The 25487-nt window shown below is 47.1% G+C and overlaps 2 protein-coding genes across 52 annotated transcripts in view; one reads left to right on the forward strand and one right to left on the reverse strand.

Moving 5' to 3' along the window:
* Positions 1–25: 25 nt before the first annotated feature.
* On the reverse strand, positions 26–12246 carry LOC122392543 (PC-esterase domain-containing protein 1A-like). 42 transcript variants are annotated; one of them, XM_043387546.1, is made up of 9 exons: positions 8711–8755; positions 5474–5605; positions 5166–5297; positions 4719–4798; positions 4143–4369; positions 3450–3600; positions 2874–3001; positions 2404–2477; positions 26–2008 (listed from the first exon to the last, which is right to left on the reverse strand). In XM_043387546.1, the coding sequence occupies exons 3-9, from the start codon at positions 5239–5241 to the stop codon at positions 1830–1832; spliced, it is 915 nt and encodes a 304-aa protein (XP_043243481.1). In that variant the 5' UTR covers positions 5242–5297; positions 5474–5605; positions 8711–8755; the 3' UTR covers positions 26–1829. The 42 variants fall into 42 exon arrangements, with proteins under 42 accessions (XP_043243481.1, XP_043243477.1, XP_043243475.1 ...); XM_043387542.1 differs by having other exon boundaries at positions 5166–5305; positions 5474–5612; positions 8693–8744; XM_043387540.1 differs by having other exon boundaries at positions 5166–5305; positions 5474–5612; positions 8699–8742.
* Positions 12247–12370: 124 nt separating this feature from the next.
* LOC122392546 (polypyrimidine tract-binding protein 1-like) overlaps positions 12371–25487 on the forward strand; it is a 137981-nt gene continuing 124864 nt past the window's right edge. For 2 of the 10 annotated variants that reach the window (XM_043387564.1, XM_043387569.1), the window contains exons 1-2: positions 12473–12667; positions 19921–19945. In XM_043387564.1, coding sequence (XP_043243499.1) covers positions 12663–12667; positions 19921–19945 — 30 coding nt within the window. In that variant the 5' untranslated portion in view covers positions 12473–12662. Of the gene's footprint in view, positions 12668–19920; positions 19946–25487 lie in introns of all 10 variants that reach the window. The other 8 variants (XR_006258540.1, XM_043387567.1, XR_006258542.1 and 5 more) reach the window with 6 other exon arrangements.

Raw genomic sequence — 25487 nt, forward strand, 5'->3', positions numbered from 1 at the left:
CCCCTACAGTTCACAAAAACAGATATATATGAAAAAACGAATGTATTCTTGGTTGCACATACCCAGTTTCAGTTCACAGCGAACGCAATCGTAGGCCACAATATAATTGCGGTCGGAAGAGACCCAACTTCGAGCGGCAGAGCAACAGACCTCGATACAGAAAATCATAGGCCGTAAATGAAACTGACAAAAAGGCGTTGAATGGGCGACAAATGAGCGACAATGAATGCCAGGAACAGGGTTTTCTATCACTTCCAGACAGTATCGACACAAACTTTGGCCAGATCAACGCAGTTGATCCTTACAACTGTGAGAGGCAGGTATCATGCAATTAAAGCGTCTGAGAATCCGGATTTAATTTGCGGACAGATACATGCTTAGTCGCCGTTAATTCAGATCACAATTTAAAACGAAATCGTTATGAGATTCACCTGGCGTTTCAACAAAAATAATCGCTGATTTTGGACAACACGAACTGATCTCAAATTCATTGAAAATGATTGCTCATATGTTACAGGGAAGAGGCACGCGAAAATTCCAAAATCGGGTCGAAAAGCTCGTTGATGCAAGGCCACTCAAGATTACTTTACTAATGCACTTCGGTCCATCACAACTTCACAAACTTAGTTTAAGGTTTACAATTACAAAGGCACATCGATCACAGTTTAACGCGGAGTACCCGATCTCCGAGATCTTCGATTCCTGGGCTTGCACATTAGCTGAATAAACAGCATTAACTTAGGCCTGTTGGCATGCAAAGCCAAATCCCTCTGCGTAGAAAACACACACCAGCCTCTACACAGCGCAACCCGCAAAAAGGAACTCTTGGCTAACACAATACAAAAGTAAACGTGAATCCTCATGGGAAACTTCTTGGCTAACATGTATGTACAAACAGTATTGGCACGACTGCAGATCACAGAACGTTTGCGCCTTCGCACACCAAGGCTTTCTCACAGCATATCGAGACAAACGATGGTGAAATCGCCTCACCACTTGCCTCCGTGAATCCTCAAACATCTGAGCAGGTAGAAATGGCCAGATCATTTCCTGAGAGCCAAGTCTTGTCATTCCACGGTATGTCTCGATGGTGCTTCGAATGCAGCAATATCGGCCAACCATCTCCCGTCTTTTCCAAAATACCGTCCACGGTCACATGTAGCTGCGTTCACCGTTCCTCGGCCCCTGCCCGCAATCCAGTCCCCTCTCCGACTCTGCCAGACTCCGCTCTTTCCGTCCGACGCGGTGTTTGATGTCTGTCTGTCTGTCTGCCTGTCTGTCTGCCTGGCAGACTTCTTGGCAGTCTGTCTGTCTGTCTGTCTGTCTGTCTGTCTGTCTGTCTGTCTGTCTGTCTGTCTGTCTGTCTGTCTGTCTGTCTGTCTGTCTGTCTGTCTGTCTGTCTGTCTGTCTGTCTGTCTGTCTGTCTGTCTGTCTGTCTGTCTGTCTGTCTGTCTGTCTGTCTGTCTGTCTGTCTGTCTGTCTGTCTGTCTGTCTGTCTGTCTGTCTGTCTGTCTGTCTGTCTGTCTGTCTGTCTGTCTGTCTGTCTGTCTGTCTGTCTGTCTGTCTGTCTGTCTGTCTGTCTGTCTGTCTGTCTGTCCGTCAGTCTGTCTGTCCATCTGTCTGTCCATCTGTCTGTCTGTCTGTCTGTCTGTCTGTCTGCCTGGCAGACTTGCTTGTCTGTCAGTCTATCTGTCTGTATGTCTGCCTGTCTGTACGCCTCCCCTCCCCTCTTGTATGTCTTCCTCTACACTTTCATCACCTCTCTCTCCTCCATCCTTCTCGCTTCTTTCACCAATCTTCCTCCTCTTTCTCCCTCTCTCTCCCTCACTCTAGCGTCGTCCGGGCGCCTGGTCACCGCGCAGCATTCGTGCGGCGGTCGCCTCTCTCTCCGTGATTGTGAAGTCCACCAGCTCCCTGACTTCTTCGTCGGTCAGGTGGGCCTCCTCGCTCAGACGCTCGAGGGCGCGCCTCGGTCCGCGGCCGGGTAGGATGCGGTTCCAGGCCAGAGCTGTCGACAGTGAGCACAGCTATGTTGGTGTTGTGTCGAGGGGCGAGACAGTAGGAGCCAGGAGGTATTGTAAGGAGTGGTACAGTGTCATGGGGGAAGGGAGTTGAAAGGTTGAAATAGATGAGCTGATGGCAATATAGTTGAAAGAATACATGAAAGAATATAAGGTACGGAGTTCTACAATCTACACATCACGAAGTTCTAATGTGTGTGTCTGAGGACTTAGGACTTAGGAGCAAAACAAAGCACGTGCCTCCGGCAGTAACTATCGACACAACAGCCTTATAGAACTGGCGAACAAACGCACCATGTAGTTCATAGTACGTCATTAGTACGTCAACCTGATCCCATCGCTGCAAACATCACCCCCACCAACAGACCATCTCGCTACGTACCGACGTGAGTGAGCAGCATGTTGGTGATCCCACGTACGGCCTGCGGCTGCCAGTGGATCCCGTCTCGGCTGCGACTGAAAACGGAGGGCGGAAACACAGGGTGAGGTGCGCTGCGTGAAAATTGTGCTCGGTGATAGTTAAATGTGGTGATGACATCGTTTCTCGCTAATTCCGTTCATACAATGAATTCAAAATTGAGTGAATGATTTTAATGGTCATTGGTTAATTCTTGCTTATGTCTCCCGTTCTCTTCTCACCAGTCAACCATTCAATAAAGTTCCAACAATGTCGTGGTCAGAATATCTGAACCACAATAATCATCGTTGCCATTTCATTTAACAAAAATACATGTGCATTGTTCATTAATAGCAATTAATGGACAACTCTTTATTCTCCCCTCCGCCCCACACATCACAAGGCACCCAAGTCTGCCTGCCTATAGGGCCAGCCCCGCCCCCGTCGCGTCTCACTGGTGGATCAGACAGCGGAAGTGGTAGTGGATGTCCAGCACGTCGTAGCCGAACTGGCGCACCAGACTGGCGCTGAAGCTGTTCGCCTCCATCACGTCAAAGCGCAGCGTGTGCCGCAGAAACTCCACCTAAGCCAGAGGAGGGACGAGGGTCAGGGCGAGCGGGCTACACTTTTCGGGATGTATTAACGGATATCACTCGTAGTAACGTGAGGTATCACAACCATGAATACGCTTTGTTAGTATAGTTGAGCGCAGAATCGCATTCACGCTCATTACCTATTGCTCACGCAGATATATAAAACAAACCGTTCTTAGTGCTTACATTTGCAGATTTCTTGCTTTGCCTGACCATCTCAAACGCATCTTGAGTTTGAGTATACATCTACACCGGGTATGGGTGAAAAAAAAACATTTAAATTTATCACCTGACTTGTCTCAAGATATCATGGCTTTCACGATTACCATCACCAATCACGCCCAGCTGCCTCTCAGTCTCCTCCTCCTGCGTTCCCAGTCACGTGCGTACCCCAGCGAGCCCCCGACCAGCGTACCCACCTCAGCGCGCTCCCGTCACCTGTTTGATCAGAAACCCTCCGCGGGGCTCCGATGACACCGGCATCGTCGTCGTCCACATAAGCATCGTGTCGGCCCGCATCGTCGACTGCACGTGCTCCAGAAACTTGCGCAAGTTGACCTTAAAGTCGTCGACGCCCCTCGGCCCCCACCTGCCGCCGCGCCCATCCGTTACCCGGGGTGCGGGGTGCGGATGGGGTGCCAGAGCCGGATAGGGTGCCACAGCCGGGTGCAGCCGGAGCGGGGTGCAGCGTGGAGGGGCGCGGACGTGCCCGAAAGGGTGTCACATCGATGGAGGGTGGTTTTAGGGTGCTAGTAGAGAATGCAGGGGCTGAGTATGAGGCATGAGCACTGAGCAATGTTTTGGGTGTGGGAACGTAACTATGTAGGGTGGGTAACTGGGTGTTTGGGTAGTATGCCATACGTGCTCCGCAACAGCAAGCGACATCAAGGCACATTGCTAAGCACAGCAGCACTCACGGTAGCTATCCAAGTCACACCAAACCACCAACAAAGCAGTTAAGCGACCACAGCCACGCTCCAGGCCGTTACACACAGTCCACAAGCACAAACATTCCAGTAAATTAACCACCACATCAACCACAACCATTAGCCACTGACCAAACCTCACACCACCCATGCAGCAGCGCCCCTCCCTCTTTCCCCATCTCCTCCCGCTTTACTCTTCTCTCACCTGGAGATGTCCCACACACAGCTGTTGACGACGATCAGGTCCGGCGGTTCGCAGCGGTACCGATCGAGTACCTCCGCCATGTACGGCGAGTAGATGCGCGTGCAGAACACAAAGTGCAGCTCCACCAGGCGGTCCGGGGTGTGAAAGTGACGCACTTCTCGGTAGTCGCGGCCGCGCGAGGCCTTCTCACCCTCGACCAGTCGATCACCGTGGTAGGACTTCTCCAGCTGTGGGGGAGAGAGAGGAGAGAGAGAGAGAGAGAGAGAGAGAGAGAGAGAGAGAGAGAGAGAGAGAGAGAGAGAGAGAGAGAGAGAGAGAGAGAGAGAGAGAGAGAGAGAGAGAGAGAGAGAGAGAGAGAGAGAGGGAGGAGACGGAGAGAGAAAAAGGGAAAGGTCAAGATATTGTCATGGCAACACCTATTGATCGAAAAGTTTGAATAGGTTATCATTATGACAATAGTTACTGGAGTTCGCACCTCGCGATCAAAACTTCGCTAGTAACTTCACTAGTAAAACTGCTTCGTGGGTACGTAACACACACGTGTGTTATACATACACACACGGGAAAAGAGCCCACCTTTCCCTTCAGGTGTCTCTGTGGTATGTAGGAGCACGATTCTGTCAGCCAGACGAGATCCTTGTAGAGTCCTCGAATGTCTGAGGCAGAGGCGGAGCAGCAACAATCAGAGGGTTGCGTAGTCCGAACGAGCACATTCATGCATTACTCAGGTTCTGACCTCTAGCGTCCGATTGCGAATTTAACGCCTGATAGGGAGCTTTTGGTTAGATGGCAGCACTTGTCGAACGAGTGAAGCTTGATGCCACAACATTGACTGCGGCGACGACGACTCCGCTGACCGACGTTAGCCACAAACGCCTCCACCTACCTCCAACATCTTTTGCTGATCCACGGAGTATACCACACGTGCTAAATACACGGTCACACAGAGGTCCAGTCAAACAGAGGTCAGAGGGTCAAACCTGAGGGGCTGTAGCCCTAAGCTAAACTCAGCAACCAACTTACTGGAGCCACCAAAGATGAGAATTTTCTTGTTCCTGAAGAGTCGGAGCATTTCTTGAGGTGTGAATATATCAGCCATTTTAATATGATGTCAATTATAGTACATCAATTAAACAGCAGGATACCCAAAAGGTCCTGAAAAACTTTACCAAATAAATTTGGTACAAAATTGTCATACCTCCAATACCTTTTGCTCATTAATGGAGTATGTCACACATGCTAAATGCATGGGTGAAACAGAGGTCAAACAGAGGTCAGAGTGTCAAACATGAGGGGCTCTAGCCCTAGGCTAGACTCAGCAACCAACTTACTGGAGTCACCAATGACGAGAATTTTCTTCTTCCTGAAGAGTTGGAGCATCTCTTGAGGTTTGAATATATCAGCCATTTTAATATGATGTCAATAATAGTACATAGGAAAAACAGAGAGATAGCAGAAAGGTCCTGAAAACTTTACCAAATAAATTTGGTACAAAATGGTCAAGAAATATATCAAGCAATTTTATAATTTGTTTCTCAAATATTGGTGCTATATCTTATATGTTCATCAGACAACGAAAGAGGAGATTTGAATCTATCTGTTGGCCAAATGGTGAATGGTTAAATGTTAAATAAGCACTTACTTCCATTTTTCATTCTTATGTTGAGCAAGGAAAAAGCCAACATACTGTTGGGGGTAGCTTAGACAACAAAAAGGTGATATTTGATTAAAGGAAAAGGGCCACCTTCGTGAAATATGAAGATATCGTTGTTTTTCATTTTGACATTATTATTTTTCATTTTCTTTTTAAAAATGGTGCCAGAAGTGCACAATTCGCGAAAAACTATTTAAAACTATTTAACATATTGGTACTATGTTGATACTCTCTACGGCACCTATTGTATGATGGCATAGCGATGACGTCACACTCAAGCCAATCAGCGTTCAGAAGACAGACTCGTCGGATTGTGCCAGATAAGCTGATTATTTAAAGCTGAGCTGGTTGGAGCTGATTGGTAAAAAACCAAAGCCTCGCCGCGGGTGGCTGTATTGTCGGATAAGAACGCATTCCTGGGATAAGGACGCATTCCTGGCGTATTTTCTTTTAAAATTGCCGATAACTACGAATGGAGGCCGAAATCGGCCGTAAGGAGATGTACAGCCAGGTTTTCGGACACGGGCTACAAGATGGCTATCTCAGTTTCAATCCCCATGTTAAAGGTGGCCCTTTTCCTTTAAGAAAGTCTATGCTGTCCCTGGTTTGTTTGCAGTGCAATAAATCAACAATGCAATAAAATAAGTGTCAGAAGTCTAACTGTCCTGATGGCCCAATGACCTTGAGCCTTTAACCCTCGCCGGACCTATTGGTTTTCTACATACGCGCCGGCTGAGGGGGGGGGGCGGGTACGACCCCCCTCGCCGTTTCGCCCCTGGTGGAGCTAGCGCGTCGCGAAAAAAACGAGCGTGTGCGCCGTTACGAGACGCAGAGATTGGTACCCGATTTTAAGGTCCTAGGTCAACCGGTGACCTCTGAGGTCAGGTCAAGTACCCCAAGGTACGGTTCAGTTTTTGGTGAATAACTTCGCAAAAACGGCCACAGAGCCGCGATTTTGGCAGCATCGTGTTCGCCTTGCTCAGGCGCGTCGAATGATATACTTTTTGTTCGGGTGTTGACCTCAGGTCAAGGTCGGGTCAGAACCCCCAGGTCACTAAGTTGGTCGAAAGAGGTCATGTCGCATATCATTCGATTCGGCAGGTCTTCCTGAGTCCATTGGTGGCTTTCCCGACTCGCTAGCTCAATCTGATCAAGAGTTATTGACGAAAAACTAATATGACCTTGATGACGTCATAAATGACGTCACGCAAGGTCAACATTGCAAAAGTGACGCATCTAACCTTGCAAGGAGTGCATCAAATTACGATTATGTGTGCTTGAGATAGTTGGAGATCGTTCCCGGCGCCAGAATAGCAGTTTTCATTTTTCCCCATTGACTTATAATGGTGAGGTCACAAAAATGACCTGACCTCATATTAGCTTTAGGAAAAATCCGAGATATACAAATTGTGAGACTCGTAATGGATACTAGATCCCGCAAGTTTCATTTCCCTGTGACATCTCCTCTGGCAGTGAGGGCGTTGCGAAGTTGCGACATCTAAAGACCGTGCAGAGGTTCACTTATGACGTCATAGGTCAGTGACCTGACCAATGCAGTTGGTGTCAAAAGATCCCGCTTGAATCAAAGGTCAGGTATGCCAAGTTTCAGCTCTCTATCGCCAGCGTATTCGGAGCTATCGCGTAAAAACCCTATGGGAGGGCGGCACCCGCCCCCCCCCCCCCTCGGCCGGCGAGGAAGGGCAACAAAACCTGATGCAACTCAGAATCACGAGGGCAGTCGTTCGAGAAAGGTGCCCTCAAAGCTCGCTGCAACCAGGATTCTTGCAGCAACACTACTGGGCCCTGTTTCACGGGCATTAGCAATAGCAGCGCCCTGCCAGCGCTTTTCGCGAGCCAACGTCATATGGTCAGCCTTTAAAAGTGTTTCTAGCCTTTTAAAGTCTTTTAAAGTGACCCCAGCTCTCAATGAAGATCTACAAATGGAGCAAAATTTCATTTGCGCTTTTCCAGAGCGCGCCACACGCGAACCGTGCACCCCAGCGAGTGGAAATCTAGAAAAGGCACAGACCCGCTCTGTCACCTAGAAGGTGTGCAAATTTCGGTAAATGTCAAGTTTAAGTCCTAAGAAGATTTCATTGATAAATTTTTCATATTTTTACATTATTTGACATCCTGAATCCAAAAATGATACTCATATGTCTCGCAAATAAAAGAAAAAACATAATCAAACCTGACCTAACCTTACCTACTTACCTATAACCTACCAACCTACAACCTACAAACCTACCCTAACCTAACCTAACCTACAAACCTACCTACCTACAACCTAAAACCTACAAACCTACAACCTAACCTAACCTAAAACCTAAAATTTTTGCTGTTTCATATTCGTATCAACAGCGTCACAATTGTAGTTAGGACCTAAACTTGACATATACCCAAATTTCAACCTCCTGTGACCTGTGCCGTACCGTCTGCCCTGTAGGCTTGACAAATTGAACCCACTACAAGGTGTGGCGGACAAACAGACAAGTAGACAGATGGATCGTGGTCGATTAGTTCGCCAGTTCGCGACTCACGACTCGCGAAAATACAAATTAAAAAATAATAGCTTAGAGTCTAATCTTTACAAGCAACAAAAATTAGACGTTAATAAAAAATGCCACAATTTGTGTTGTGATTTTCAAACACAAGCCCTCATGGAACATTCCTCCAACGGCCGCAATCACGAGCTGTCCCCGTACGGTACACGTTGATCATTGATGTTGTTGTTGTTGAGTTAGGGCGCGCCAATAATTCACTCACTGAGCTGAGGGCACACAGCTGCTTCAGCTTGGCTTTATATACACTGTGGCGTAGATTGTTGGCGTAGGTTGGGCGTAGGGTAGTGGGAGTCGTCGTACTAAGATGCACTGACAAGTCAAGTGAAGTGTACAAATACACGTGCACACACGTGTGAAGGTACACGTTGTACACGTGTGAAATCAGTCCCACGCACAAGGGGGAAAAGCTCAAATTATTGAGCGCTCAAAATATTGAGCATGTGACGTCAGAGGCTCCCATAGGCGTAATGCTGAGGGCTCAAAAAATTGAGCCGTTTCAGGAACACGTTTTGCAAAAGCAACTCGCAACACCTAGGGAGAAATGGCAACACCCTAGGAGAATCACTTATGATGCAAAACAGATTAGGCTTTCATATTTTTCACTGCTCAAGCTTCAATGATTGGGGGAACACCAATTTCTAGGTCGAAATCTTACGGCATACCAGGATGCCTTAAAAACAGGCCAATATTTATGTCGAAATAAAAGTTATTTTTTGTCCATTCACGTTTTTTACTAGGGTTCTGTTGGAAAGAGCATTTTTCATACTACCCAAAATGATAGCGACTCAATTTCACATCACCCATATCGGAGAATATTTTTCATTTGGCGGCGCCGTTTGTTTATTTCGTCGCGACGTCTCCTGTCGCGTGGTTGTCGTCGTCCTTGTGTTGAAGGTAAGTTTTTATCGTTTTAGTTATACTTAGATGTTAAAAGGTACACTGAAAAGTTTGAATATGCTGTGATTTTAAATTTGGAAACACGTAAACGTCAATCAATTCACGTTTTCCTCGATTTGCGTGCAGATAAGTAACTGTCGACGAAAGTGGCGCCATCCGATATGATGTTTTGAGGGAAAGAGACACAACATATTTACGTGAAAATTTTTGTTTTTTAGTGGTCTAAGTGCTTCAAAGAGGCTGTGAATGTTTTCTTCACACAATTCTTCATTAGGTATGATGAAGTAAAAGGTAGTTTCAGTCTTAACTTTCATATAATTGACGTTAAAACATATGATAGTCCACTGCTATCAGTGATTGAGTACCTTGATATTTGGCATTTCTTATTAATTTGAATGTATTCTCTATCCATATGTCCTGATAGTAAGTGACAGTACTCTGCCAATATGTTTCCATAGTTTCCACATTCATTTTCCAGTCCTTTACATAACATCACAATTTATAATCAACAAAACTCAACTCCTTCGTTACTTCACAACACTGACAGCATGACAGACTGACAGTCAACTATTGTGTGTGTGAATGCTGAAACAGGATAGCCACTTTGCTGACTGGCTCATTTGAAATAAGATAAAAATGATCCTTTATATCATTTCCATCTGGAGGATCGGAGTCAACGGAAAAGGAAGGCCACTTTCAAGCCTCAAGGTCTAGGCTGCCAGACGCCAGTTGGTAGTCACCACCAAATTTATAATAGATTAATTCATTATTATACTTTGAGACCCTTAGGTCACTGGATCGGCATCACATTTTCAGTTTCAATATCGTAAAGGTTTTTGTTTGTATGATGTGAAATATTTTCCTGAATCAGAATTTAATTATCCCTAGGTACCTGGTAGAGGTTTCGGATTTAATGCTCATTGTTGGTGTGCAGTCAGGATTTTTTGACAGGTCCAGATAGGGAATCCTGAGCAATTTTATAGTAAAGTGGTCTCCTTATAATCACCACACATTTTATCAAAAGCATTTGTAGAATTCATTCAAGGAAGAATTTTATCAATGTTGCACCCATTTCTTAGACGACCTAGGCTGCATCTTTTTTTTAGTTCCTGTTGTATGACATATTTTCCATTTTGTTCCACTGCATAAAGAAGAAAAAAATCGTTTGAGATCACCAAACAGCTTTTCTTTTTCTGGCAGGTCTACACAACCAAGCGGTCGCTGGCGAGGACGTCGGCCGTCCCTGTGGGTAAGGTCATCTGCTCAGCCTTTGTGGAGATCAGCAAGACGTCACCAAGATGAAGACTTCGCTGGAGCAGAAGCCGCTGACCCGTGTCCGATCGGGCAGGTCATGCTCGACGGCACGAGCCACAACTTGAATGACTCGGTGACATCAACAACATGGTGGAGCAGGTGAATGAGTTTGGCGACGTGTTGTGCGACTGCAAGAAGGGTTGTCTGCGTGTTCTGGCCGGCGGAGCGGCGACGCTGCGCAGTCTGTGCTGGTGGTGAGCAGCTGGCCGTGGTGACCGCGCGCGCCCACATGCGCCGACAACCTGTGCGGCTTCGACGGCCCCGGGACAGCCCGATGCCGCCCACTATGCGACGCCGACCGCGCACTGTCCGCACGGCCACATGGAGGTGTGCCCGCGCCTTTTGCCCGCACGCCGCTAACTCGCAGCTGGTCTGCAACCACGCCGTCGCCGCCTGTAGCCCGATAACAAAACGGCTGTCTGATAATGCCGCGTGTTCTTTGTGATGTTGCTACTGTGATGGTTGCTACTGCTGGTCTGAGACTCGATGTTTCCATTCGTCTTTTACATGTTAAGGATTTGATAATGATAAGCTTAGTCCGAGCTTAGGTCGTTTATATCATTTGTTATATGGCATATTTTGGATCAAAGCAGTACGACACTGCCTCCTGCTTTTGTGATGTATGCTGGCAAGACGCAGGTTCCGGTCGCAGGTCACCCGGTTCCAATGTGGTCGGGCTGGCATGCGATAATGTGATGTTGTTTTGCTCGTCTCTGTGTTCCACACTTGATGATGTTTGTGAATCTAACCCACATTGTATAGTATTTTTGTTTGTTTGCGGCCGATGGCCTTGTAAGTTGTAACCGTGGCAATACAGTTTTTCCTGTATAATTCTCCAATATTCAAGCGTGGGTGGATATCTTTCTGTAATCACGTATTCCCTTCTCCCAGTCCCAGTACAGTCAGAAAATATCAATACAGTATTCATACGGATTATTCAAGCCCTGTATAATTATTTGAGGTGTGCCGAATCCGAAAGGCGACCGATAAAACTACTAGCGGAAAATGTGACATGATGCCATGGGTTTGTGAAAAGTTTAGGTACCACGTAGCATTCAACTTCCTGCATTTCTGTTTCAACTCAGTTTAACGTATTTCAACGAACATAACATCAAAAATGGCAGCCAGTACCGGCTTCACCTGTCACGGAGAAGGCTCAATAAATTGAGTGTAGATGCTGGCCGGCACTCAATTTTTTGAGCGCCAGCTGACTGTCGTCTGTCGTGGCGCTCAATTTATTGAGCATCGCGGTCCCGAACGACAAGTGGCGCTCAAAAAGTTGAGCGTCTTTATGGCATTTTCTTTCCAAAAACACCGATATAAATCATCACGGCGAGTGTTCGAGAAGAAACCTTGTTGCTCTCTCTTGCCATTGATACCTTATTTGGATACGATATTTGCCGTAGTGTGACGCTAGAGGCATTGTAAAATACCATCGTTTCGCCTATTCCTTCATAATGGGGCCCGCTCAATTTTTTGAGCGCTCAATAATTTGAGCTTTTCCCCCTTGTGCGTGGGACTGAAATGGCAAACAAAAACAGTTAGTTGCCATTTGATGCGCCGCGAAGATTTTTCATCCTGACTGTGACGTAATAAAATCTTATTTTGCTTTGCTAACGAAATACAGTAATGTAGGTGCACATGTAAGTCAATATACCCTAGGTGAACACTGCACGGCTTGCTGTCCTTCTCTTCATTGGATGAAAACAGAATAAGATGAAAAATTGTTCTAATTTTCACTTGAAATAAGGGATTAGGGTTTACTAGCGAATGGCAACTTTTGGCGAATGACGTCCAGAGAATGACGTCGAGCTAGTTAAATCGTATCAGTGGCGTCATAGCAAAACTAATTTTGCTTTTTAGTTGCTTTATTACTTTATTCCTTGACAAATGTCTAACGCGTGGGAAAGCTTTGAAGTTTGAGGGCTTTGAGACGTTTCCGGAGGATTGTGTGGTTGTCGGTGGTAATCATAATAGTGTTTTGTTAAAAAGTTGATTAGGTACTTATTTAATTGACTGGTTTTGTCAATAGTACTTTGTGTTGTGGTCCTGCACTCAGGACGGTATTCAAGAGAAGCTGAGTGGTGAAAGATGGGGTAGGTGTTGTGCTGCGTGATCTTGCAATGCTTGTGGGAATCAGAAATGCGAATCGAATCCAGAGCTCTGTTCGCACCCAGTTTATTTATCAGCAGGCTGCGACCATGCTGCTACATCTTGGCTCCTCATTGGTCAAATTCAAGTGGTCTATTCGTCAGACCAATGAGAGGCCAAGCCGCGCCAGCAATAACTTCCTTATATGGTTTAAGCTCATAGTGACATATATGGCAAAAGTCAATTATTCAAAATAATTTATATTAGGACCAAAACGCGTTTCGATAATATCGTCATCAGTTGGTCCTAAATAAATGACACAAAATACTTGTATTTATTGTCATTTATACAGTATGTCAAAAATACAGTATTTTGTGTCATTTATTTAGGACCAACTGATGACGATATTATCGAAACGCGTTTTGGTCCTAATATAAATTATTTTGAATAATTGACTTTTGCCATTCCTTATATGGGGAAAACCGACAGCACGCTGATATAAAAACAGCGACCGAACAGGGCCCATGTTTTATGGCCAATTTTTTTCATTTCCAACTCAATGGTATTGGTTATTAGGCCATCAGGAATGGTTCAGGTCAGTTCCTGTCTCCTGGTGGAGGTCAGGCCAATGTCAGGTCAAAAAAGGTCATATCAGTTGGAAAAACTAGACCTTTGGAATCAAAATATGGAGGCATCAAAAGATTGATTCCTTTATGACCATATTTGGGCATCAATGCAGACCATTTCTAACTTACCAAACACATAAAAATAAGAGAGTGTTTCAAGAAGGAGCATGCCTGATCTTGAACAGAAATGCTGGAAGTATCTCCTAAGCAAAATAATATTGCTCCTATCATAACAATTTGAATTCTATAGAGTATAGGTAGTGAAAGGCAATCAAGGAATTGAATCACTTTAAACAGATAATCATAATATTGATTCCCCATCAGCTGGCTAATCATTATTTTGATTCACAGGTAATGTTAACAGATAGGCAACAATGACTTACAAGAATGCAGCATTTATCTTGCTATTATTCTCATTAAGTGGTATCCTCAGCACCACAACAGATACCTATAGCATTGTTGTGCTTTACCTTCACTACATTTGTTAACAATTCACAATTTTTAAATGTCAAGAATACAAAACTGAAGCAACAGGTTAAAACCATATAATAAATAGGTATAAAAGCACTACAAGAATGATAGGTAATTAGAGGTTTGAAAGTTTCGTTTTGCCATTTTACACAAATACTGATTGTTTAGTATGCGATTCATGATGCAAAAATAACATAGTGTGATTTCCTCAAAACAGCTTTTACGTGATGTACAGTGGCTCTGTCTTTTTCCCATTCACAAGGCCAAAGGGACAATTTCTTAGTTTTGAGGTAACACTTTTTGCAAACCTTCCACATTTTTCTACCTTTTTAAAGAACAATCTCACCGTCATGGGCCTTTTTTCAACCGTAATGATACATTTGAAGTCAAAAGTGTACCCAAATGAATCAAAAAAATTGATTCTATGCCCATATTGGGTCAAAATTATTGATGCCTCCATATTTTGATTCCAAAAGTCTAGTTTGCCCAACTGATATTATAAAGTTGATAGTTTTGCATAAAATGGGTATCGATTCGATGCAGCTCGTCACGGCGAGTCTAATGATAGTCTTTGTTTTGCGCTACCTGGTCTAGAATTGCTGAAAATCGAGTTTGAAAACTTGATGTCATCAATTTTGAAGTTTTTTTTTTCTCGCTGTCTATAACTTGGCCAAAAAAGAGGTATCAATCTAATATTTGGTATGTGAATAGAAGTCGGCAGGGGCTATCACATCTGTTCCGTTTTTTCGAAATTCGAAAACTTTTTGGATTTTTTTGCTATTCATTTTTTTGCGGGGGTCAAAATTCAAAAAATGTTTGACTAAAACGTTTGGTAACACCACAGGGGAGCAATGCCGCTTCAACCCTATTGGCCGTAGTGTCTAACGGTGGCGGCCATATTGCGCAGACCAGAAACCGGCTGCCGCCTGTGTTGAGGAATAGGGAATTCGGGACCTCGATTTACGTTTGCGGCCGCCGTATCCGTTACGTTCAAGTTACGTAGATACGGAACCCGGCATCTTACGCAGAATTGAGTGGGGAACACGATCGTATCTTCAGAATTCCTCAAATTCACTCGCCTGACCTACATTTGCCCCGGCCGAGGGGGTTGATTGAACCCACCTCGCTAATGCACCGCTAATTAAACTAGAATTAAGCGGTAAAGTGGTCGTATGCGGCAAAGTATAATGCAGAGTGACTGGTAGGAACCCGCTGTAAGGGTCTCAGGTCAACCGGTGACCTCTGAGGTCAGGTCAAGTGATCTAAGGCACGGGTTCGGTTTTTGGTAAATAACTTCGCCAAAAATGGCCGTAGAGCCGCGATTTTGGCATCATCGTGTTCAGCTAGCTCAGGCGCATCGAGTGATATACTTTTTGTTCGGGTCAGGTCAACTTAGGGTGTTGACCTCAGGTCAAGGTCAGGTCAGCACCCCCAGGTCACGAAGTTGGTCGAAAGAGGTCATGTCGCATATCACTCGATTCGGCAGGTCTTCCTGAGTCCATTGGTGGCTTTCCCGACTCGCTAGCTCAATTTGATCGGGAGTTATTGAAGAAAAATGGTGACCCTTGTGACGTCACAAATGTCGTCACGCAAGGGCAACAATGCAAATATGAAGCATAGAACCTTGCAAAGAGTGCATGAAATCATGATTTTATATGCTTGAGATAGTTTCAGATCATTCTCGGCGCCAAAATAACAATTTTCATATTTCCCCATTGACTTATAAGGGTTTAACGTATTAGTTCCTTATAGCTGATGATTTTTTTAGGATTTCATCTTGTTCTCCACTCAATTCTGCGTAAGATGCCGGGTTCCGTGTCCACATAGCTTGAGCGTAACGGATGCAGCGACCGCAAACGTAAATCGAGGTCCCGAATTCCCTATTCCCCAGCACAGGCGGCGGCCGCTTTCTGGTCTGCGCAACATGGCGGCACCGTTGGACACCATTTGGCGGCCGATGCGCATTCCACATTATAGAGTTCAGTGGGTAACACGTTGTGATATATGCTGCATTGCACGCAACGTCTGCCGCACTTGAAGGATGACAAAGTATTGCTTCCAAATGAAGTCGCTAGGAACAGTGCAGGTCCCAAAAATTAAACAAAAGTAAAAGTCTGATATCTTGAATACCAGTGAATATTTTTCGGTGAAGTTTGGTAAATATTCATTTTTGATCTTTCTGAACCAAGCGACATCACTTTTATGCCAATTCATTAACTTTTTTTAAGGTGGGAGCCGGGAGGGTCCCTTTAACCCTCACCCGTATTGGTGTTTTTCCAGCCACGAACGTATAAGCTTGCCGTTTCGCCCCTGATCGAGCTAGAGCTTCGCGAAAAAAAAACGAGCGTGCTGCCCGCGACGAGAGGAAGCCGATGATACCCAATTTAAGGTCCTAGGTCATCGGTTGACCTTCCAGGTCAGGTCAATGACCCAAAAGTCGGTAAAATCGGGACCTGTTAAAACGTCGTAAAACGTGGCTGCTATGGGGTTTTTTCGGGGTGCTGATCACGAATAGCATGTTAGTTATGATTACTGATGATGTCTTTATGCATTAAAGCCAGGTCTGATCAGGTCAGGTCAGGTCAAATCAACCAGTAAGAGTTTTGCCGGGTATTCGTAGTAGCCTCTGACAGCTTCGTAACATGTTACGAAGACACCAAAACTGCTTCGTAAATGTTCAAATGGCTGCTAAATTCGAATTCAGCTAAAAAAAACTAGCCTAGAAACATGTAAAACTCGAAAAAGTGAACCGAGGTCATCAAAGGTCAATGACCTGACCTGACCTTCCGGTGACCTTGACACCCACCGTAATGCATGGGAGCAACATCATATCCCATGTTTGAACGCTTGAAACCACGAAAAGACTGCAAACGCGCGGATAATGCGAGTTGACAATTGACATACGCCGAATCGCGATTCCGGCCAAACATGGTATCGAAAAGTAGGTCAAAGGTCATTAGGGTCAGGGTCATGAAATTTTCAGGGTAGGTGTAAAATTGATTAACGCGAGGGTACTGAAAGTTTCGTCGCGATCGGCCGCTTTTTACGCAAGTTATTCGCGAAAAACAGAGGGGGGGGGGTCCGTTCGACCCCCCCCCCATACGGGCGAGGGTTAATTAATGGTGAGCAAGCATACCTACGTAAATATGCGCATACATGCTTGCATATGTGCATGAGAAGGTTGAACCATGTAGATAGACTAAAAAATTGTGCATCTTGTCATGCTTCTGAACCCAGTTCTACTGAATTCTTGGGTACTATATATCGAACCTAGCCAAAACGTAACGCAGGCAGCTAGTAGTCTGAAGTTCCTCAATCTCCGCCGCCTTGGTTGAAGCGAAACATCAATCATATACTCAACTATGGTTGAAAACTTCTTCCGGCTGAGCATTTGCTTTCCATTAACGACGATCACGCCCAATCGCGATCCGCAGCTGGGGTTCGGCTTTTTCGCAGTGAATACTGAATATCAATTAATCTTCACTGGCCCCTGGTAGTTAAAAAGAGTGGCGCTTCTTGAAAACGGATTGTAGGCAATAGTTACTAAGTGATTCCGTTCCGGTTGAAGACGAAATTACTCTTTTTTTGCGTTTTGGACGTGGCTGATGGATAAGTACGGCGGTTGTTTTGAACGACGGCATCTTGTGTGCCTGAAATAGACATGGCATTGCAAACGTCGCCGGACCTTTTTCACATTAACCCCGTTTTCTACATTAACCCCGGTCGAAGGGGGGGGGGGAGATTGGTACGACCCCCTCTCCGTTTCGCCCCTACTTGAGCTAGAGCCTCGCGGTAAAACAAAACGAGCGTGTGCTGCGCCAATACGAGACGCAGCGATTGGTACCCGATTTTAAGGTCTCGGGTCAACTGGGACATCTGAGGTTACGTCAAGTGCCCAAAGGCACGGGTTCGGTTGTTGGTAAATAACTTCGCCAAAAATGGTAGCAAAGGCTCGAACCGGGCACCATCGTGTTTGTTTTGCTCATGCGCGTCGAATGGTGTACTTTTTGTTGGGCGAGGTCAACTTAAGGTGTTGACCTCGGGTCAAGGTCAGATCAGAGCCACTTAGGTCACTTAATAGGTCGAAAGAGGTCATATTGCACAGCATTCGATTTGGCAGGTCTTCCCGAGTCCATTGGTGGCTTTCTTGACTCGCTGGCACAATTCGATCGGGAGTTATTGGCTAAAACCTCCTATGACCCTTGGGACGTCATAAATGACGTCACTCCAGGTCAACGATAAAAAGTGAAGCATTGGACCTTATAAGTAATGCATAAAATCATGATTCCATGTGCTTGAGTTAGGTTTCGATCATTCCCGGCGCCAAAATAGCAATTTCCAGATTTTTGCATTGACTTATAATGGTGAGATAATGTGACCGACCTGAACTCATGTAACCTTTACGAAAAATCCGAGATATACAACTACAAGTTGTGAGACCTCTCGAGGATGCGAGGTCCTGTAAGTTTCATCTTCCTATGAAAGCCCCTCTTGCACCGAGGACTTTGCAAAGTTGCGGCATTTTAGGACCGTGCAGAGGACAGAGGTTCACTTACGACGTCATAGGTTAGTGACCTAACCTGACCCGAAAATGCGTTGGAGTCTCAAGATCCGGCTTGAATCAAAGGTCCGGTATGTCAAGTTTCAGCCCTCTATCACCGGCGTGTCCCGAGCTGTCGCGAAAAAGCCCTAGGGGGAGGTCAGCCGCCTCCCTCGGCCGGCGAGGGTTAAAGGTAGTGTGCCACCTTTGAAAGATTTCCCATTTTATTTTTCCTAGGATAAGAAGCTTCTGTTTTTACCTAATATCGCAAAAAAAAATCAAAAATGGGCCTGGAATAGTGCCTTTTTCGCCTAAAAGTTTTTCGGTTTTTAGATATGTATAACAACTGTAGTGGGCTCACCTGCAAACAGGCGTCGGGCAACAATCGCGAATGCGGCGCACTTGTGACAATAAGCAAAGGTCATTATAGTGTTACGACCATACGACGTACGGGAATGAGTTATCAGCTGTCTAATCGTAGACAACACAATGTCGAGCCTTAAACTGTAAGCCCGTATTGTATCGTTTCTTTTATTTGGCTGTCGAACATTATTTATGGTTTGAAATATGATTTTATGTAAAATAATTGATATGAAAAAGCCGTCTTATAAGTTATGACCCCATTTCACCACACGCAAGTGGCAGAAATGACAATGATCAGCTGACGCATTTTTCTTGGCCGAAGTCAGAGCGCGCGGCCCGACGCACCACGCGTATTTGGAAATTCCGACCTCGACGAGCATCAGAAGCCACCTAACAGGCGTGTTCGAAACCGCAGGAGATGATGATGAACGGGTTTATCGAAACTTGATTGGATGAGCATATCGGTAATAGCGATTTCAGTGTGTGCATTTATTGTTCATAGTGGTGTGAAATGTGGTTGGGGTACGACCGACAACCCGTCGGGGCGAATTTCGCACTGGGGTACTCAAAATTTGAAGAATTTAAGACGTTTCCATGAGTTTTGAAGGTATGGATAAGTTCTAAAAATCCGGTTCTCCTTATCTGGGCCATTAACTCCATACGGTCCAAGAAAGCTGGCACACTACCTTTAAGCTACTGGCGCAGCTTTAAAAACGCACACATAAATAGAACGCTGGTAAAAACAACGAATTTTTAATTGATGAAAAATGACCCAAAGCTCCTGTCCGCGCGCTGTGCTCATTGTTTACTCGATGTACACGCTTAAGCAAAATTCGAGTTCTTTACAGTTGGTCTGTACATAATGCCTGCGCCGGTGTCTGTCTCTCTATTGACTTACCTCTTATCACTGCTGTCGCTGGGTGTCATTTAGGGTCACTGTTAGACCATAGCCTGCCTCTGCGTGTGCCCCGTTGGCTTTCTGTACACTGGCATGTCTCATTCCATGTTGATTTGCGTCTCAAGCCGCTCCTCTGCTCTCTCTCTCTCTCTCTCTCTCTCTCTCTCTCTCTCTCTCTCTCTCTCTCTCTCTCTCTCTCTCTCTCTCTCTCTCTCTCTCTCTCTCTCTCCCCTCTGTCTGTCGGCCGCTGTGCTCTCTCTCTCTCTCACTGCATCTGAGCCTCCTTGGGAGGTCCCCGCTCTGTGCACCTGTTGTCCGTGTCCGCTTCTCTGACTTCTGTCTCCCCCTCTTTTCTTTCAGACTTCTTACCAATTCCGGATCTAAGGTATGTCCTGGTGCTGTCTCCCCCGGCCCGCCCTGTGGCCATGCATGTCTGTCTCTGGTGGCCCGCTCGCCCGCCCTCTGCGCCGCCCGCCCCGGTCGGGGACGTGCAGTGCACCGATCTCGGCATGAGCAGCACGCGCTACTAATCGTCTGTTGCGCCGCTCTGTCGCTGGGCGGACTCGAAGGTAATCCTGTCCCTCTGGGTATACCGAGTAGTAAAGTAATCTTGGGTATACCTGGGTGTACCTACCGGTGGTTATCGGCCACAGTATTTGGCACGTGATAGACACTTTATGCTCATGATTGCCTGCGGAATATTTGACACTTGGATACCAATCTGCATCGTGTAAATAGAAAATTTAGGGACTTATCAATGTGAGGAAATAACTCACGGAAAGGGACTTTACCTTCTGCTTGAAAGGTACGTTGTAAATAGCTTTGGTTTGATATGACCGCCAAATATGGGTTGAAAACCAATCAATAGCTCATCAGTCAGTGAAAAATCATTTTATCACTTGAATATGAAATTATTTTGCGCGTCACAGTGCAGAAGTCAGCGTTGTACCGAGCCTCGGGCTTGAATAAAGTTTCCTTGGAATTAATGCCGTCCAAACAATAATGTTATTCAAGTTTGCCGTGTATATACACACAATGAAGGCAAAGTTGCTGGAACTCTGGACGGCTTGTATAAATTATAATATCGTATTTTAATTGAAGTGACATTTCCCATTGCCGGTTGAAAGATTATTGCATATTGCACGACCTTTGTGCTACCATTCGTCTATCGTCAAACTGCATCCGATACCATATGGGCGGCGAATGCAACAATGAGTGCCCTAGTGAAAGAATGCAACAATGTTCGACATTTCCTTTGCTATCATCCTCCTGCTCTGCTCTATCACTGATGCTCCCGTTTTTATTTTGAACCTAGCTCAGCTCTTATAGGAGCGTCGAACAAATGGTCTACTACGGCGTCCTACCACCCAAACTTTCAGTCAACAGGCTAGCCCCCATATGCCGGACGGGTCCTTAGATGCAAGGAGCCACAAGGGCTACCTGGGGAGTACAATGTGACAATTGCTCTGTGTGGTAGGAGCATCGATGGGTCCACAAAGCGCCTGGATAGCAGTTGCCCCGCAAAATGGCGATGACAGGAAGGAAGGTTTAGAAAGGCGATTCCGCTGTGGGCCTTGGCCACTGTGTGGGACTTGCAGCGTCATTACTGAGGCCTTAAAGGCAATGTTGCGGAATGCTGATAGTTGCCTATGCTTACAACTCAAGTGTCCTAACTGTAAAAATACCATTTAATTAGACAATACGACTAGTTTAGGGCGTTTGGAGTCTCTACATAGAGTAAATGTTCTTCGCGGGGACTAATCAAACTCGGGGGTACCTACATGCCAAGCTTGTTGAAACATTGTTCTTCAATCTTCAAATGTTGTTTAAACAATCATTTTGAAACAAACATCGCAAGCTGTGTCGTATACAGCACATAGTGAGCCAGTTAAAGTTGCATTCGTCTGGCTTTGATGTTGTGATTGAATTAGTTGACATCCGGAACGATAGCATCAAATCAGCGAAGTGCAGGCTGCAGCCTCCAATAAAGATGTTATGTAAGGGTGCTGAGCACGGGACGTCTCAAATAGCGAATCATGCTCGCGAGTGGTATCAGAAAATTATGTGGCTTCTAGCTGCATTTGCAAGTTATCAACATAAGGTTGGTTTCTGATGCTTATTGCGACAAAGATCACGCACTAATTTGCGAAAGTCTATCGAAATGCTTTTGTTGTTTTGAACGAATTAAATAAACTTAAGGGAATGTTTACCGTTCTGGCATGACTAAATTGAGATTAATTGCCGGAGTTAAGCAACCGAAAATGAATGAAATTGAGTTTAATAGCAGCAACTATGAGCAATTCGTATTTTATGGTTCGTCGCTGAAACATTTGTTTGACGGAACAGATACTCTGCTTTATCGTTTATTAGTTGAGTGTCTGACAAAAAGGTGCGCTATGCAGTAAACACCCACAACAAATCACGGCGGACCTAGAGCACCCTTCTGCCCATCCCACCGCCCCACCCTACTCGCCCCTGTGGCGCACGGGAGCGGGCGCCATACGCTGTGATTGGGCTCCGGCCGGGCAGCGGCCTCTTCCCGGTGATCGATCCGGTCATATCACGGCCCTCGGCCCAGATAGATTGGACCCCGCCACCGGTACCAGTAAGCACGGGTAGGGTGGGCATGTAGAGGCGGTTGACATCGCTTCGGTCATAGCGGTAGAGCCAGGTAAGAGGACGCGATGAGGGTTGCTGCGATGACGCGTGATGGACTGGCTCTCAGAAGCCTGAAAAAGATGCCTGCGTTTATGCAAAGAGATTTCTGAGGGGACGTTCAGATCGCGCTGATGACTAGACGTGCAGGCATAATGATGTAGGCGATATCCATTTCCTATTTTTGGAAGGCAAATGATGTCAGTATTATAACCCAGCGGAGACGACAATGCCGTCTGGAGTGTTGCTAAGAGCTGCGGACACGGCCGATGTGATTTTGAACCGATTCGTGGGTAAAAGCCTGCACAGTGCACTCGGCCAATTCCTATTAGAGCTAAGCTCTTTGATGGCTAGCCGGATTCCCACGAATATTATTCCAGATTCCGAGGTTATTGGAACGTGCCATCGTGAACATGCCACATATACGCAAATGTGACAATTTATCCTGCATCACGACCGCGGAACTGCGTAACAGCCATCTCTCGCGCTGTGCGTGCCGTTTCTCCGTAGCCACCTAAGCGGCATTGCCGAGCGCGTGTCGCCCTATTCATTACCGATCTCCGGGGGGGGGGGGGGGAAATCGACCGGGGAGGGGGAGGGGGCGGAACGTGACCCGCCGAGGTCACGCTGCCCGCGACGGGGTCGGTGTCTGGTGTCCCCGGGCCATTATCGGGCGGCCGAGCTGGCCTGGTGCCCTGTGGTGTCACGCAGTTAGGGTGCCGGCCGCTGGAGCTGAGAGTGCGATGCGTGCCTATTGGCGCCTGGTTAGGCAGATTAGCGTTTTGTTCTGACCTCAAAATACTTAATTATTTTCGGTCTGTTAGTGAGCGATTGTGGCAACTTACAAGAAAAATAGCAAAGTTTTTACTCGTTCATTTCCGTCATGCTTCTCTCCTAGTACGGAAGGCTAACTTACCGTGCACTCACCAATATTCACCATCGCTAATTTCAACAATAAGCCTACGAAACCATACGCTGACTTACCTACCAATCACCGCTCATTGTTCTCAAACACAGCCAGCGTAGCGCCAGCGCGGCCCAGCTGATACTCTCCCCTCGTCGCGGCAACAGGTGGGCGCCGTCGGCGGCGACGAACCCTGTCGTCGGTACCGACGAACCCTGCCGTCGGTACCGACGGCGGCCGCGTCGGTCGATGCAGGTTGGTCTTTGTGTACGCTGCCGCAGCGAGCTGAACTGAGCGGGACGCGCGCGCGGCAGCGAGCGTTCATCGATCTGTCCAGCATCCGGTCTGAGGGAGACCGGGGTGAGCTGCGAGACGGTGACCCACCTGAAGCTGCCTGACGGAAGGGATGGCAGAGAAAGGGTAGGATGGGATGGGGTTGAGGGCCGGTGGATGAGAGAGAGGTGGTTATGGGTAGCTGGAAGCAGAGAGGAGGGAGTGGTTTGAAAATAAGCACATTGAGGAAGGAAGTAGGAAGAAGTGGGATGAAAATGATCCGGAAGGAGGTGAGGACAAGAAGTGTGGGAGTATACGTGGATTTGGGAAAGAAACTGTGGAGGCAACGCTCTAGGGAGCAACAGAAAGCGATGAATGATAAAATGAGTACTAGACAGCGATGGATAACTAAATGTTTATTTAGTTCTTTGGACAGATAATAATCAACGAAATATCTGCGAGCTTGTTTGGCGACATTCATAGGCACAGTCACAAAAGGAAATGGGAGATAGAAACTGGTACTCAGAATTAATTCTGACTCAGCGACTGTCGCTGCCCTATCACCCCGAGCGACTGCCTCGCGGGCCGCGATGCGATGTCATAGGTCCTAACTGCTGACGCTCAGAGCTCTATGAATGATGGGCTGTTGGGTCGGCACCACCTGTGGCGCGTCCTCAGCAATCCACCGATCACCGTCAGGCTACATTCGGCAGCCCCTGTCAAGACTCTTACCGCTACCGCCTTTAGTCGGTTGAGTCGGTGAGTCGATGACTAAGCCACTGGTGAGTTTGACGAGCTCGCTATTTAACTGCTTAACAATGCGGAAGCCTGCCTCGGCAGCGCCGCCCGCCCGCAGTCTTTCGTCTGCTCCGTCTGCTCCGGGTCGGCAACAGAGCGGCTTGGCGTGGCCGCCGCTCGTATTTTTCCCCAGCCTCTGGGTACGTGCTCCTCGGCGGGGGTTGGGGCGGACATTTGTGAGGTTTTGTTGGCGGCTCCACCGGCGCGTTCCGTCGAGTTTCATGGGCGTGGGGTGTTTGTGGCAGAACGTGACGGCGAGGGTGGTCGAAAACGGACGTGACCGCACTCTGCTCGGTGTCGGTGACTGTAGCACGTCCTCCACTTCCTGTGTCCCTCCCTCCCCCTCTCCCAGCTCCCAGCTGAACTCCGGTGACCCGCGGCGCCGTGCCGTGACCTGGCGACCCTCCTGTGACCTCCAGTGACCCCCCCCCGGGCGCGGGCACCTGCGGCGGTGCGAGGTCACTGACGCCTGCAGCGGGAAACAAGGCAGCACTGCCGCGGGCTGCGGGTGGTGGCAAACAAACTAAATACGGGCTAGATGCGGGTGGCGTGTTTGGCTCGAAGTTGATGATCTTGATACACCGCCAGACCAGGTGTGGGATCCACAGGGTCGTTGAGAACCACCCTGAGGCTACACGGAACTGTGGCGGATATTTTGGCTGAGTTTTGGCGACTTTTGACAAATGGTGGCGCGTTGGCGGCACCCAGCGCAGCGTGTTTGCCGGCGACGGTGGGTGGCTGGCCGGATCCCAGTCTGTTTGGGCCTGTCCCACTAGGAACGGCGGCCTCAGCGTAAATGTTGAGCTCCGGCGCAGCGGGCGGCAGAAGTGTTGGGTCGCAAATCGCGTCTCACGACGCCGTCTGCCATGTGTACGGGCCGTATATACGGAGAGCGCAGGCGGGCGGGGAAGTGAGCGGGCGGCCAGCGAGGCGCCCCTCCCACTCTCTCCCACCCTCTCCCTGACGCCTTCCACTCTGTCGTGCCCCTCCCAGGTCGGCTCCATGTTTGGCTTGGACGGCGGAGCTCTATTTAGGCTAGCTGAGCGCCAGGAGGCGTCTATCTCTTGTCGAGTTTTCAGTTTTTCGTCTTGGCTCGGTTTGAACGATTTTTAATCTTTCACTTCCCTCCACAGTGCTTGGAGACGGGCAGCAGCGCAAAAACCGTAATCGATCAACGTGGCGTTTGCCATTCATCACATTGAGACTGGCGAAACTTGGCTCAGTAAATCGGCCTGGCTGGCGTGGATTATCTTGGATGGTGTGGAGCGCCGTTTATCATGCTTGCAGCAATTGTAAC

Source organism: Amphibalanus amphitrite, unplaced genomic scaffold (genome assembly GCF_019059575.1).
Source record: "Amphibalanus amphitrite isolate SeventyFive unplaced genomic scaffold, NRLGWU_Aamphi_draft 000490F_arrow, whole genome shotgun sequence".
NCBI lineage: Eukaryota > Metazoa > Arthropoda > Thecostraca > Balanomorpha > Balanidae > Amphibalanus > Amphibalanus amphitrite.

What these genes read in the sequence shown, in the direction of transcription:
- LOC122392543 (XM_043387521.1), bottom strand. Translation starts at nt 5,549, where the DNA reads ATGGCTGATATATTCAAACCTCAAGAGATGCTCCAACTCTTCAGGAAG. An exon ending in TTCCGCTGTCTGATCCACCA is followed by an intron (nt 2,478 to 2,873) that starts GTGAGACGCGAC and finishes CTCCGTTTTCAG; the next exon opens with TCGCAGCCGAGACGGGATCC. An exon ending in CATGCTGCTCACTCACGTCG is followed by an intron (nt 2,009 to 2,403) that starts GTACGTAGCGAG and finishes CACTGTCGACAG; the next exon opens with CTCTGGCCTGGAACCGCATC.